Genomic DNA, 14,303 nt, shown 5'->3' with positions numbered 1-14,303 from the left:
TCACAAACACTCTTTCATTCATACACAATAAACGTTGTGTTCGTGTGATAACGCATTTGACAATCCGAATGTCAGAGAAAGAGTTTGTTTTGCTGGGTTTCTCCGTGCAAAAGAGAGTTTATGTAACTTCAGAGGTGAAAAAGTAATTAAATCACTGTCGAAACAAGATGAGTCAAAGGTCCAGAGTTATTGAAATCTACAAGAAGGTCAGTTTTCTCACATTTGCAGCAAATTTCCTTCTCTCAAGCTAATGAGTGACTTTCGCTTGCAGCTTCAGTACATGGGCAGAGAGTATCCGGGCGGTCCGGAGAAGTTCAGGACGCGTTGCCACGCGGCCTTCGCCAGGAATGCCGGCGAGAAGGATCCGCAGAAGGTCCAGGAGCTCATCAGGAGAGGCGAATTCGTCGTGGAGGAGCTGAAGGCGCTGTACAGCCTGAGGAAGTATCGGGCCATGAAGAGGCGATACTACGAGGAGAAGTGATGAATGGATTGCGGAAATTGACGCCTATTATCCTGTCCAAGGATGATGTGATTTATCAGCCCTGAACGTGTCTTTTCCCACCCCCCAAAAAATTGCTCTGATGAGGCGGAAATTGCGGGGCGAATTTTGCTGTGAATGCGGAAAAATGCGGAATATTTGTCATAATGTTTATATTTCATTTGTTTTTAGTATAATATATTTTACACCAGAGAAAAAACAATCTACTTATCAACAAAGTAATAGTTTTTCATCATCTCTCATGTCTTTTCACCATTTTCTTCATCTTCTTTTTTTTCTGTAATCATAAATTTATAATTTTTTTTTCTTTTTGTTTAATGATAATTTATTATTGTTTATATTCATTTCTTCAATAAGTACATAATGTTTTTTTTCATGTTTATATATATTCAATATTTTTTGGTATATATTTTTTTTCACTTTATTTTTCTTGCACATTTAAATTCATCATCACTTTACGTGCTGCGCTACAAGTTAATATTTGTGAGATTTTTTTTCATCATTCTTCTGGGTTCAGTTTTTTTGTTTCATTTTCGCCCTCTTTTTATTTCTTCTTTGTATTGTTTTTTTTTCCAGTAATACTTTCACAAACTTCGGCGCCACTTCTGCCCTTTCTTATTCAGTTGAAAAAGCCGTTCGCATGCCGTTGATTGATGATTTTTTTTTTGTGTTTTCAAAGAAAATACGTCTTTGATCGAAAGTCCTTCGTTTAGCTGAAATGTGTGATTTTTTTTTAGCACATAAATCTAATGATTATATGGTTAATTATATGGAGCATTGTTTACAGTGGTAATCAGCAAATGTCTCGATATTTCACATTATCTGATAAAGAGGTGGAAATAATCTGGGAATCCCACTTATTTATACATCTTACAAAATGAAGCCGTGACCAAAGAGATCTTCACGCAATACTTTTACTCTCTTTCACCATTCTGTTCTTGGCTTTTTTGACTCGATTCAACTCACAAATTTAAGTATGAAAATTATTATTGATGTTCTCCCATTCTATTTATTTACAACGACTCTCTTTTGTGGTATTTCTTCAAAAAGATAAAAAAAATCAAGAGGAAATAAGATACTTTTTGTCTAGGAAAATGTTTCAATTCTCAAGTTATTATCTAAATTTTCTCTTTTCTTTTTTAACTATTAATCTGTCATTTATATGCCTTTTTTTATACTCCTATTTTTGACTCACTACAATGCTTTTTTTTGCCTTTTTAACTTATCTTTTTTTAATGCTCTGTGTTTTCCTTTTAAGCTAATTCGATGATGCATTTTGTTTTTAAATGTACGATTTTTCTTGCTTTATCATCTGGATTTCTTTTTTTTTTCTATTCGCAAATATTTTGACGAGTTTTGCTTTTACTATTTGTTTCGGGTTTTTTTTTAGCTACTTATCATCCATACAAATTATAAATAAACAGAGAAAGAAAAAAAAGTCTTCAGCAAATGCCGAATTATCTAAACGGGAGGCAATTTTTCCGGAAAAGTTCTCTCTCTCTTTCTGTCTTGAATTTTGGATGTCGCTTTGCCTGTGTTTATTTTTAAGAGGTTCACAATGAATTTTTGATGCGAAGACCGAAATTGTATCAGGACAAATTGCGCAGAAATCCAATCCAAGGAGGAACTCCTGAAAGCTGCTGACCGTGAATCGTTTTGATGTGATGAATATACTCATGGATATAAAATAATATTGTGCAATTTACATTTCTTATCTCTCTCTTTTCCTCCCTCACTTTTCCATACGATTAAATCATGTCTCTACTCTCTATCATCTATGTTACGACAATATAGAACTAAATAACAACATTTCTGTAGTCTTTTTCATCCTTACATAATCCATTCTTCTTCAACTACAATACTTCTTTTCTCACTTATTCTCTGAGAATTTCTCATGCTTCTGTCGAATGGAATTTTCCATGTAAAAATTCTATTATCTGGATTATTTTGCAATTCACTATAGCTCTCTCCCTCTGTCTTTTTCAATGGTTAATGTTCTTGTGAGATGCGATTTGTGTGGTGTGTGTTTTTTTTTCTTTGCAAAAAAAACAAGGAATTTGAGAATGCGAAAATCAATGGACATTCAATAGGAGAAACTGTACAATGATATGAAATTTCGGACAAACTACAATCTTTGGTCTTCTAGCTCTTCTTGGGATTGATTTTTTTTATACATTTCTTCTCTCACTCTCATAGATTAAATACAATTAATTTATTACAATTAATTCGAGGGCACAATTTATTGTATTCTTTTTTTTTCTTGAATTCTTACAACGTCTATTTTTTCCTTCATTTTCACGTCTTTTTTTTGGAGCAATACTTTTTTTTATTATTTTCTTATTCTCTGCATAATTTAGTTTGATTGAAAGGAAACAGACAATTGAAAGGCGGAAGACAAAACCAAGTCCTTTTCTTTTTGGATGCATTTTTCTTCTTATTCGTGTTTTTTTTTTTACTTCCTTATTTTTGGGGTAAATAAAACTCGCCATGGTTCAAACGCAAAAGCTTCACTCATAAAGTCTGCACCATTATTTTTTTCCCAGAGATAAACACCAATAAATTTTCTTGATGGAATTTATACACATTGGAAATTTTATGTTTTTTATTTATTATTGTTTCAAGAGAAGGGGTTAAATGTTTGTCATGCGACTAAAGAGTTTAAGAATACTATAATATTCTGAAATACAATTAACACAATGTTTTACAGTATGATTCTTAATCTTGTCTCTGTTTCTCCACTTTGTTAGAATTTATTTTTTTCCTCTGGTGTTACGTAAGTTATTCTTCCTTTTTGTTCTTGTTCTTTGGTTTCAAATGCCAAATAAACTGAGCCGCTGGGCCAGCAAAAGGTTTTCTTTTCTTCTATAAATAGACTTTTCTTTTATGCCTTTTATGGAGATATTCTTCATCAGATTTCTTTGAGAGGAGATTTTAAAATTTGGTTGTCTTAACACTTTATTTTCTTTTTTTTTGCATTTATTTGTTCTTGTCCGATGACTCTTAGGAGAAGAGGAGGTTTTAGCTTTAGCATCCCTACGAGGATCTCGCCGAAGGGATCAATGGAATTTTGTCTCAAACAGCTACAATCAAAAGAGAAAAGTCGCCTCAATCTCCTGTTTAGTCCTTCTTCCCCTCGCCGTCCTCGGGGTCCTTCAGCGTGTGCCACTGCGCGATCGGTCTCCTGGGCGAGGCCAGCATGTCAGACCAGTGGCGCAGCTCCGTTCCCGAAGCGTTGTAGCCCAGCATCACCTTCCCGATAGGCTCAGATGTCCCGATGCGATCGTAGTCCACAACAGTTACGACTAGTTGTACTTTCTGTTGGGGAATTTAGCCTTAAGCACAACGTCTTAAATGTGGATTCAAGGAGCAGACAACTCGTAGGTTTATAGATAAAAAAAAATATTGATTAGGAGTTTAAACAGTGAAATCACGTAATACAAGTGGGCGTGGCATTCGATAGGGCGGAGCTTCCGAAGCTTCTCTTCTGTATAAGTAAAATTCTAGCATCTATCACTCAATTATCAACCTCCTCAACGAGTTGTTTGCCCCTCTTGGCTGGACAGCTGTCCATCTCACCTGAATCTGTTCGAAGGGAACTTCAAAGGAGAAGGACTCATTGTAGTACGGATTGAGAGTGCACTTCTTGATGCTGGTCTTTTTCTTCTTCAACCTCTTGCCGTTCTGCATTAAAGCGATCTTCACGTAGGGATCTGAAAGGTGGCAGAAACACACAACAAAATATTACTTTCACAAAATCCGAAATGTGGCAACAGGAGGTGAAATGTAAATTGGAAAAAAGTTTAGGAAACCTGAAAGTCCTCCAACGTCCATCTTCTTGAGATTCTTCGCCTCCAAGATAACTACAGTCAGTTTTCCCGCTGTCGGAACGTATCGCAATGAGAAGCAAATGTCTCCCAACTTATTTTCCTACAATTGAGAAAATGTGACAATTGAGTTGACGAGCATCACCAAGAGGCAAAGGACAAACTATATAATGTGACGATTTCTGAGAAAAAGAACTACAACACGCAATTTGAAGAGCAGATAAATATCCCGGCAATTGAAAGACTTCTTTATCTCGACGTGTTACTGGAAAATTATGCATTAACAATTGGCAGTTGAGGTTCATTTTGCATTGTCTTGCACAGAATCTTGGGTTTTTTTTTATTGTTTCGGGAATAGCGATAGAGAGAGAGAGAGAAAGAGAGTAGAAATACAGCAAATTCAGTGGGGAGACGGATGCTAAAAATGAAATGGGTTTATTTTTTTTTTGGGTATATATAGAAACACTGTCAAAGCACGATTAACCTTAAGAGGTTGTCACACATCAAGATCAATTCTATTCTTGGGGGGGAAGTTCATCTCCTGGAAGAGTGCACTAGGGGCGGAGTGGGGAGGGGGGGAGACACTCACATTCACGATAAAGAAAGGTCCTTGGCTCTCTTGGAAGGACAAACAAATGTCACAATACATCGATAAATAATAAGAGGTTTTCTCTCGCAATTAAAACACTCGCAAGAGCATTGGATGTTTCTCATTGTTGGCAATATACAGTTGCGCCTCTTTCGTCGCTTTGGACTTTATTCATAAGGAAAAATCAATATATAGCAATTCAGTGGCGGAGGCGGGCTACACAATGTCTGGTTTAAAGTTCAACCGCTCTCTGTGTTTGTCCTCCTCTCGAGGCAGTATTTGCAGAGCTTTAAGCGCGAACAGGGTGGAAATTTAAACCATCGCAGAATGCACAGGCGTCGCAATTTGAATAGAATCCTCTCGAGGCCAATTCCACTCGAATTCCGACAACTGTAAGCCCTCAATATTTCATCTTTTTTTTCGAGTATGTTTTGCTTGTCTTGTTGCGAAAGGTAAGAAAAAAAGACTGAGAAATGAAATTGGATGACTGTTTTGGAAAAGTATACATATTCGACGGGTTAACAGAAAACTATGGAAAGTCAAAATCGAGAATTCAAAAATTTAGTGATCGAAACTTGCCAAATTTACCTCAAAATCCCCAAAAGACCTTCTAAAAATTGTTTTCTGAATTTTTTTAGTTGATTTTATTGAGATTTGTTGAAATTTCTTTACAAAAATATGACAAAATTAGAAGATTAAGTGAAAATATTGGTTTCCACAGACGATTTTTTAGTAATTTTCGAGTACATTATATCCAAACAACATCTAAATAATCAAATAGTTTTCGATTCACCCGTCGATATGAAATGTGAATAAATATGAGAACGCAGAGTGAGTTGGTTTGTTTGCTCGCTAGTGTACTTTCTCAAATTTGTCACCAGTGCGACACTCATCTTATATCAGCCTTCTGATGACTTATGATGTGCCTTGCTTACGAAACTACTTTCTTCAATGCCACTTCTACGTGTTTTCCTCTACATCGGAGAAAGAAGCCTTCTTGCAAAGGCCATAAATCCTCCTGTTCTTTTCGGGGTGTTGCGATAATAAACTTCACTCGAGTGAGTGCAAATGAGAAATTTTCTACTTTAAATTGTGTTGAGAAAAGTGTATTTAAAAGCTGATAAAAAGTTGATTAAAAAGTAATTCCAAAGAGAGAGAGAGAGAAAATTGAGTTTCTTTTCATACTTATAGTCATGTTTAGTGTGTGTCATCCAATCGCGGCCTGTTGAGTGTTGAGAGTTGTCTTGTCTAAGTAAATGGCTAAAAGGGTTTATCTTAAGTATAACAAAAAGAAAAGAACAGCAGCAAGTGTAATTGGATAAAATTGCTGAGTGAATGAGTTGATATACAAGGAAGAAAAAAATGTGTTGCAAGGAATGAAATAGGCTTGAAATCTGATAAATATATAAATTAAATTGCTAGCAATTGTTATTGTCTTCAATGTTCCTCCAATTGGTAAACGGAGACACACAAGAAAAAGTTCTGTGCAAAGTGAGAAAGAAAAGTTCTGCTATTATTGCCAATGAGATAAAAAGAGAACGATTTTGAGTTGACTTGAGAAAATGCTTTGCAGCGCAATTAAATATTACTAAAGAATTGGGCTTTATGCGCATTATCAAAGTCTCTTTTCCTCTGAAATTTCCATGATATGGTGATTGTTCTATGCGATAAATGAATGGTTTTTGAGTATTTTGAAAAGAAAAAAAAAACATCTTTTGTACATTGTTGTTTCGCGCGATCATGAGAAAGAGAGAGAGAGAGAGAGAGAGAGAAATATCAAAAAAAGAATTAATGATAAAGAAACATGCTTTATCAAAAGTGCTTCATCTTCTAAATATATATTCTGTCTGTTTCAAAAATACTTTCAAAAAATGGGGAAACAAATTTTTTGCAAAATTTTACACTGTTTTCTACCATACAAAAGTGAGGATTTTTGAGTATAGTTGCAAAGGTTAACGAAAGAAAAAGTCCTGAGAAAAAGAAAAACTCAGTATAAAAAGTGCAGTTAAAACGGATTCTCGTGACTTTTTTGCACTATTTTCTTATATTGAAAATATATAATAATGTTATACAAAAAAATATAAAGTATGACAAAGAGAAAATTTGTGGGCGGTGTAAGCTCAGTTAGTCCAAAAATACAGTAACAATAGAGAGAGGTAGAAAGAGAGAGAGAGAGAGAAGATAGAGTAAAAAATGTTGACTGAAATGGATTGTCGGAAAAATGAGACGTTAAAGGAAGAAAATCAAAAAGCATTCACCAAACTTACTCCAATCACGTTAACGTGTTTACAAGACGAAGAGAGGGAGGAGAAAAATCAATTGTGTTGACACTTTGTTGCACCACAAAACACATATTTGGAACAAAAACTCAAACCATATCGAAAGAAAAACTTCCAATTCTAAAGCTTCCCACGTGTTTTTGGCTTCTCGATTCTTGGATCTTTTTTTTTTCATGCCACAGCAAATTTTCGTAATCTTCCAAGATAAACAAAAAAACAAGGTATAAAAATAACATTTTTCGATGGGAACAAAGATAAATCAGGAGCATAAAATTGAAGATGAACTGATTGAGCTTTTTTTTTGGGGGGGGGGAAGGAAGAAATTTGTACAGAAACCAAATTTTGGGCAAAAATCCGGCTTGAGATGATGCAATAGTTTGAAAAAGGATAACTTTTCGAATTCAAGGATAGATTTTCGATGCAGTAGCCAATTGTCAAAATTTTCGCAGTCAATCTTGACGAACTTTCACAAGTTCGTTGGTCAAAAACGTGGTAAAAAAAAAACAAATATTCGCTATTCTGACCTCTGAAAAAAGTTCTTGGAAGGATTTAGTGGAAAAGCTCTCCAAAGTGTGTCAATGAATGAAAGGGCTTTTTGATTCTCCAACTAAATCCCTCCATTTTCTCTTTTGATTTTCTTTTTTTTTTCGGGAACTCAGGGCTAAAAGGTAAACGAAAAAACTCAAAAAATATTCCTTCAAATTTGCTTGATGAAATATTTTCTTCGTGACGGTTTTCTTTTCTCTTGTTTTGTTTTTTTTGTTTCTTTTTTATAATTAAAATACTTACGTGAATGAGAATTGATTTGGTATTTTGGTTTTTGAAGCGAGACATGCAAATTTTTTTTGTTGAAGACACAACCATTCACAGGCGTAAGCACAGCAGAGAAAATATGAGGAAAAAAGAGAAAAATAATTTACGTCAATAACTGTAATGGAAATTAATTGTAAAATTTGTAATCAATTCGTTTTTGGTAATCGTTTTTTTTTGGTTCTTTTTTTCGTCCAAACTCAAATGAAATAATTTTTTTTTAGTAAATCTGATTTTGAGACAAACCTCGTTTTTTCGATTAAATGCTTTCATACAAAAACCAATTAATGTAGTTTCATAAGAAATTCTTTTTGCTTGTTTTTTTATATATAGAAAAGAAAGAAAGAACAAGAAGAAAAGAGGCTCAAACGTGAATTGAAAAGAAAAATTAAAGTTCAAAAAAGAAATTGATGTGAGGTAAAAAATTAGGCTATTTGATAGAGAATTTTTGCAAAATGTACTTTTTTTTAAAAAATTCTTAATGGCGAGTAAAACGAGTTGAAAAAGAAATTATTTTATCTCATAAAATGGTGATTGAGAAAAAATTGAGAAGCGAAAATATGTTGAAAGAACACTTTTCCTTTTGATTTGGGCGCAAAGCGCTTTTTTTTTTTGAAATTTCGGATATTTCATATAGAGTTGCTTAACCAATAGATTAATGATAAAAATTGTCTTCTTTCATCACAACATGTGTTGCTGCTTCTGTACATAGAACAGAAAACAATTTAAGATTTAAAAGAAAAATGGTAGAAATGAAAGATTCGGTAAAATGTTCTTATTAAAATATCACCTGTTCGTTCAGCAGAAGATTCGGAAATGTAACTCGGTTTTGCGTGAGATTTTTCTCATCTCAGAAGGAGAGACTTTTTCGGGAGTTACTCACAGTATTAAAGAAAAAGGGTTGTTCAAAGTGAAAAAGAAGTGGAAACTCAAATAATAAAGAGATCAAATATGAAACTCTGATAAAAGACATTCCATTCCAAAAAAGAAATAAGAAATAAGAAACTCATTGTCATCATATAATAAACTCTCAACAGTATATAATTGAAAAGTTTCTCAATATTAAGTATAAGAATGATATAATATTAAAAAACTCGAAATACAAAAATTTGTGATGAGAATGATATTTTAATGGGAAACATTTCATTTTTTGCTAATTGCAATGAATTCACCTTATCTTATATATATATATATCGTCTAATTAGCCAGTGAATATATATTTTGACTTTGGGTGGGAGTTGGAAAAGCTCATCTCTTTTTGGGCATCTAATTAGACTTTCTCTCGTGATGGTATTTTCACATTCCTAAAACTTTTTGGGGATTCGTGGGAAAAAGGTTGTTTGTCGAGATACATATTTTTCACCTGAAGGGAAAAAACAGGAGCTTTTTTCCAAGCTGGGAATGTTTTTTTCTTCGCTCCCTAAGTAATCTTTCTCTTCCCGCGCATCTCGGGCTGGAAAGAAATTCTCAGCTGCCTCTGGTATTTTGTCAAGTGACCAAGGAAGGAGGCGAAAAGTTGAGCATAATATGATGTGCGACATTGAAAAGTCACATTGAGAGGTCGGAGAGAGTCCTGGGGAAGCGCTATAGTTAATTCTGGGCTTTCGTACCTGACCACCTTCGCCCTCGACGCTCTGCAGCTCTCGCCACTCCTCGATGGTTTGGGCCAAGTCAATTTGGCAGAGCGGCACTTTGACCTCGCCAATTTGATCGTGCTTCGAGAAGCGATCGAAGTCAAAAATGGCAAAGACCAGAGTCTTGTTCATGGCATCAGCATATGGGAGGCTCTAGACAATGGCAATGAAGACGCTCATTAGTTCATCCGAAAAGCTCCCAAATCTCGACAAAGAAAGTCACCTTGAAGACAAATGTCTCGTTGAAGACTGGATTGAGAGTCTTTCGGTGGACCTTCGTCTCGAACTTCTTCTTCTTGTCCGGCAGCAAGTACACCTTCACGTAGGGATCCGAAGTGCCTCCCATGTCCAGAGCGGGCAACTCCTCAGCCTGATTCACAGTCACGGCCAGGCTGTTGGAGTTGAAGTCATATTCAAGCTGCAAAGAATCGATTTCTCATCACACACGCTTCTCGAATGCAAACATAATTATATGTTCTCTCTTCTGGCGCTGCTTGAGAGGAGAAAATGAGCAGCTTCTGCTCGCAACGCATGTAATTGGTTGATTGGGAAAAAAAATATGCTTGAGTGGCAACTCACTTTATAGCTGAGCTTTCCGAGCTTCTGCTCACTCTGTTTACTTTCACCTTCGTCGGGTTCTTCAGCGTTCTCAGTAAGCTCCTCCATGTCGGGCTGTACCTACATTTTCGTCAGAGTAAATATCCAACGGATAGATGATGATGGGGGTATGAGACAAGGATGGTAGATTTTGTTGAACATTGGCCAATGTGAAAAAGATAAAGAGAAAAAAAACAAGAAATGCTTTTGAGGCTTCCAAATGGCATCAAATTGTAAAACGTCAATTGCTATCTAATTCGCGTCTTCAACTTTCAACACCGCACATCAAATCCTTGCAAGGACAACGAATCACATTACCTTTTCCTTGTAAGCCGAGCCCAGGAGCTGCACGGACTTCAGGTCCACGCCCTTCATGCCCTTCTTGCCATCCTTGGAGCGGCGCTTCCGGAAGCAGCGCCGAATGCAGCAGAAGCAAATGCCCAGGATCACCACGCCGACGCCGATGAGGATCGCCACGAGGCCCCACGTCGGGATGCCCATGTCGTGAGCAAATTTCGTTGTCACCTCAACGGCCTCATCGGCCATCTTCTCCACCCCACCTTTCGTGGGGGCGGCGGTGCTGGTGTCTTCAACCTCTGCAAGTATTTATGAAATTCTCTCAGGTATTTTTCCCGGCCTGCTTTTCTCGCCCACGCCGGCCCCAGAGTTGAGCACTGCCGCGCTGCTGAAACTTCTCAGTGCCGTCGAGATCTAGAAATCCCGCGAGGCGGCTCGAGATCAACTCTGTCGCCAGACTCATGATGAGAAATGATGCCTTGGGCGAGTTGAAAAAATCCCCCATTTTGCGTCGTACTTCGCTGGAAAACTCACCCAAATCCGGCGTCTCCGTCGTGGTGGAGTGCTTGTGATGTTTGTGACCGAAGATGTGGGTGGCGAGGGTGGTGATTTCCGAGACCACATCGGCGACCTCCTCCGCGACCGCCTCCCTCTTCCACATCTGCACCTTCGGAGCCATTTCCTCGGCGCTGCGATGCAAACAGGACAAACAGTTAATTCGCGTATTGATTGCGTGGACAGAGAAATCCAAGGAGAAATCTATGCCAAAACTGGAGTTTGTGAGTGATTTCGGCGGGGTGGGAATGACAATTGGCTATTTTTATCCGGACTCATTGAATGAAATCCGTATACTTGAGAGAGAGAAAATTCCCTTTCATTGCGGCCCACATGGTGGAAATCTCGTCACTTTACGCTCATAGCAATTTCACTTGCCTCTCTCTCTTCACTCTCCTTTAGCACCCTCAATGATGCTTCTTTTCGCCCGCACAGAGAGCGAGCGGGTGGAAAAGGAAAATTCGAGCCCACCTTCGTCTCTCTCTGGGAGCCGAGATTTTCGCCTCGCCGCCCACTTCTCGCATTTCTTGCCTCACTGGAGAAATGCCTTCCGTTCAGTGTCATTTGCCATGTATTCACAGTCTTCTGGATTGACGGACAAGGGAGAAGTTTTGCGACAGAACATGTACACGCGTCATGCTGTCCTTTTAAAGGATTCAATATCACTCCTGTTGCTCCTTGTATTCAAATAACGCCACTTCAGCGCTCGTGCTTTGGAGAAAATCAACAAAGCATAAAATGCAGGCTGAATTGTGAATTTGTGGAAGTTATTTCTGTGTTAGCATAATGGAAAAATAATTATTGCGCAATAACTTTGTGAATAAATTGCTTAAAAAGACCAGAGTTTAAATGCCGCACAACGTGATAATTTCTCCGACTCCCTAATTGGACTATCTTTTCCCATGCAATGAGTATTGATTTTATATAATTGGGCGTATTGGTCAGCATGTGGACATAAGGACTTATTGAGCTGAGAAATCGTGGTCAATGAAAAAAACACTCATTTCTTCATAATTCTCCTTGTTATTCTCAGTCATGAGTGAGCAGAGTTGTATTGATCCACTTGCTGAATGGAATTATATACGTTCTGAAGGATTTTACAGAGAAAAAAAAGTTTTGAGAGCAATTGTGCTCAAAAATCGAGATCCATTGAATAATCTTCTTATGTCAGTCATTCTTGGGAAACTCCTTGGATATAATCTTCTCTATTGTTCTCATTATTCCATGAATTCCGCGGCTATTTTGTACACCACATTCACGAGCAATTCTCCCTCGACTGAGCAAAATCTTTTTTCTGCCACTTCTGCCCATGTTCTCCCCTCGTGCGTCTCGTGTTTTCTGTGTAAGGGTGGCAATTTCACAAGTCTCACCACCCCCACAATCGAATTATCCACATTACCGTGTCACACAATGGCTGAGAGTGAGAGTGTGAATGAAAAATCAGTGGATGGGGCGCACATTTGCAGATGTCATCGAATGGCATGTCCTTTTTATAGGCATTCGCCGAAAAGGTCCCTGTCGCCGAGTGACGCGCGACTCATTCAAATATTAATTTATGAGCACAAATGGACACATGAGATACGCATTAAATTGCGCTGTGGAGGCGTCTGCAGCCTGTATTAATACCATGGTCATTGGGGTCAATGGAGGCACGCGAAGAGAGCGCCACGAGGGATGTTTCAGTTGTTATCAATGGGGTTGGATTTCGATTAGGAGTGGTCCAGAGAAGTCTTCATTCATTTGTGAGTGCGTCGGAATGGGCCGATGGGCGGGGGTGAATTTGCATACATATAGAGCGGGTTTTCCCTGAGAAAAGCAAGTGCGTGAGCTGTGAGAAAATTGAGAGAGGAAATTTCAAATAAATTATTGATTTAGGATTTGAAATTTGAGGCTCTGTGTGTGACTCTTGAGAAATGTGACGGAGTGCCATCGTCTAAGGTCACTTGATACCCCGGGAGAGGCTTGAGGAGAGACGGAGAAAATTCTGGGTGAAAATGAGAACGTCGCAGAGGCTCAATGGAGATGTAATTGAGGTTCTCTATTGGGTGAAATCTTCATGGACGGAGGAGGAAAAATAAATTTTTCGCGAACTCCTTCTTACCTCAAATCTAAAGCAATTTCAGTTGAATCTCACACTAAATCAAGCACTTTTCTCAACTTTGTCACACACTAAAACAGCTGAGATGGATTTTCCTGGCGGAATTATCCTTCTGGCAGAGTGAAAAATGTGGCTGTGCAGCCCTTGCAAAAGTCCCCCAATCTCTTGTATGACGGAGGGTGAGAGAAATTCACGGATATTCAGCAATTAGTCACCACATTCACCGAGAATTCATCCCTCAGTGTGTGTCTGGAGCACTTGTGTACACTTTTAGCACAAAATCGGGGACATTTGACTGACTTGAGGGGCTCCAAGCAGAATTTTCTTCTGCCCCATAAAGCAGTAACACCAAACACTCTGTACAATATCACACAAAATGGTGTAGAATACAAAATCGATTCACTGACGATGATGGAAAAAATGTATAGCATGCGCCCTTCTCACCACCAGAGCCCGATGGAGCTTTCTGCGCACGCAAAAGCCCCCAAAAGCTCCACACATCACACATCCACGATGGCAACCATTAGGGGCGAATTTCACCCCTGAAAAATCGATAAGTGCGAAAATTCCTTCACCATCGCCACAAACCTCACTTTTGGGAATCTTTAAGCTTCTGGTTCTTGTGAAATTTGAGAAAGAGTGAAACATGAAATCAGTCGATTCGCGCCTTATCAATGTCGGCTGACGCGCAGCGCGGGAGAGGAAATGTGGAGAGACTTTGTGGCTGATAAGATTCAATAGTTAGTGGTGGAGTTATCATGAATAAAGCATTATCTAATTAATTTAACGTATATCTTGTGATAAGTTTTTTGTTCTGAATACATTGTCTTTAATCTTATCAGCTGGCGCGGCGCGCAATTGGTGAAAATTTTATGCATATTTGAAGCCAGAGTCGCGATACTTTAAAACATTTTTCATTATTGGATATTTTTCATCACTTGGCGAACGTTCAAAATCTCCAAAATCTTATTTCCCAATTGACGAACCCTTTTCAGATATTCTCGTAGCAAAAATACCCACACAAAAGCTCCTCCGCGTGGAGCTTTTTTTTTGAGAGCTTCACAAAGAGAGCGCTCATCGTATTTAGTCAATGATGCATTTTAAGGGCAGTGCGGAAAAAG

The 14,303-nt window shown here is 37.9% G+C and overlaps 2 protein-coding genes across 2 annotated transcripts; one reads left to right on the top strand and one right to left on the bottom strand.

The window, feature by feature from the left end:
- The first annotated feature begins 59 nt into the window (after nucleotides 1–59).
- Nucleotides 60–1,172, top strand: LOC132263157 (electron transfer flavoprotein regulatory factor 1). The gene is made up of 2 exons (XM_059762772.1): nucleotides 60–206; nucleotides 272–1,172. The coding sequence occupies exons 1-2, from the start codon at nucleotides 168–170 to the stop codon at nucleotides 479–481; spliced, it is 249 nt and encodes an 82-aa protein (XP_059618755.1). The 5' UTR covers nucleotides 60–167; the 3' UTR covers nucleotides 482–1,172.
- On the bottom strand, nucleotides 635–13,559 carry LOC132263158 (synaptotagmin 1). The gene is made up of 9 exons (XM_059762773.1): nucleotides 13,186–13,559; nucleotides 11,064–11,218; nucleotides 10,551–10,828; nucleotides 10,215–10,313; nucleotides 9,859–10,053; nucleotides 9,612–9,788; nucleotides 4,309–4,426; nucleotides 4,076–4,209; nucleotides 635–3,814 (listed from the first exon to the last, which is right to left on the bottom strand). The coding sequence occupies exons 2-9, from the start codon at nucleotides 11,206–11,208 to the stop codon at nucleotides 3,617–3,619; spliced, it is 1,344 nt and encodes a 447-aa protein (XP_059618756.1). The 5' UTR covers nucleotides 11,209–11,218; nucleotides 13,186–13,559; the 3' UTR covers nucleotides 635–3,616.
- Between the last annotated feature and the right edge of the window lie 744 nt (nucleotides 13,560–14,303).

This window comes from Phlebotomus argentipes, unplaced genomic scaffold (genome assembly GCF_947086385.1).
Source record: "Phlebotomus argentipes unplaced genomic scaffold, Phlebotomus argentipes genome assembly contig_15, whole genome shotgun sequence".
NCBI lineage: Eukaryota > Metazoa > Arthropoda > Insecta > Diptera > Psychodidae > Phlebotomus > Phlebotomus argentipes.
Note: the sequence above shows the minus strand (reverse complement) of the source record. Positions and strands in the feature narration are given on the sequence as shown.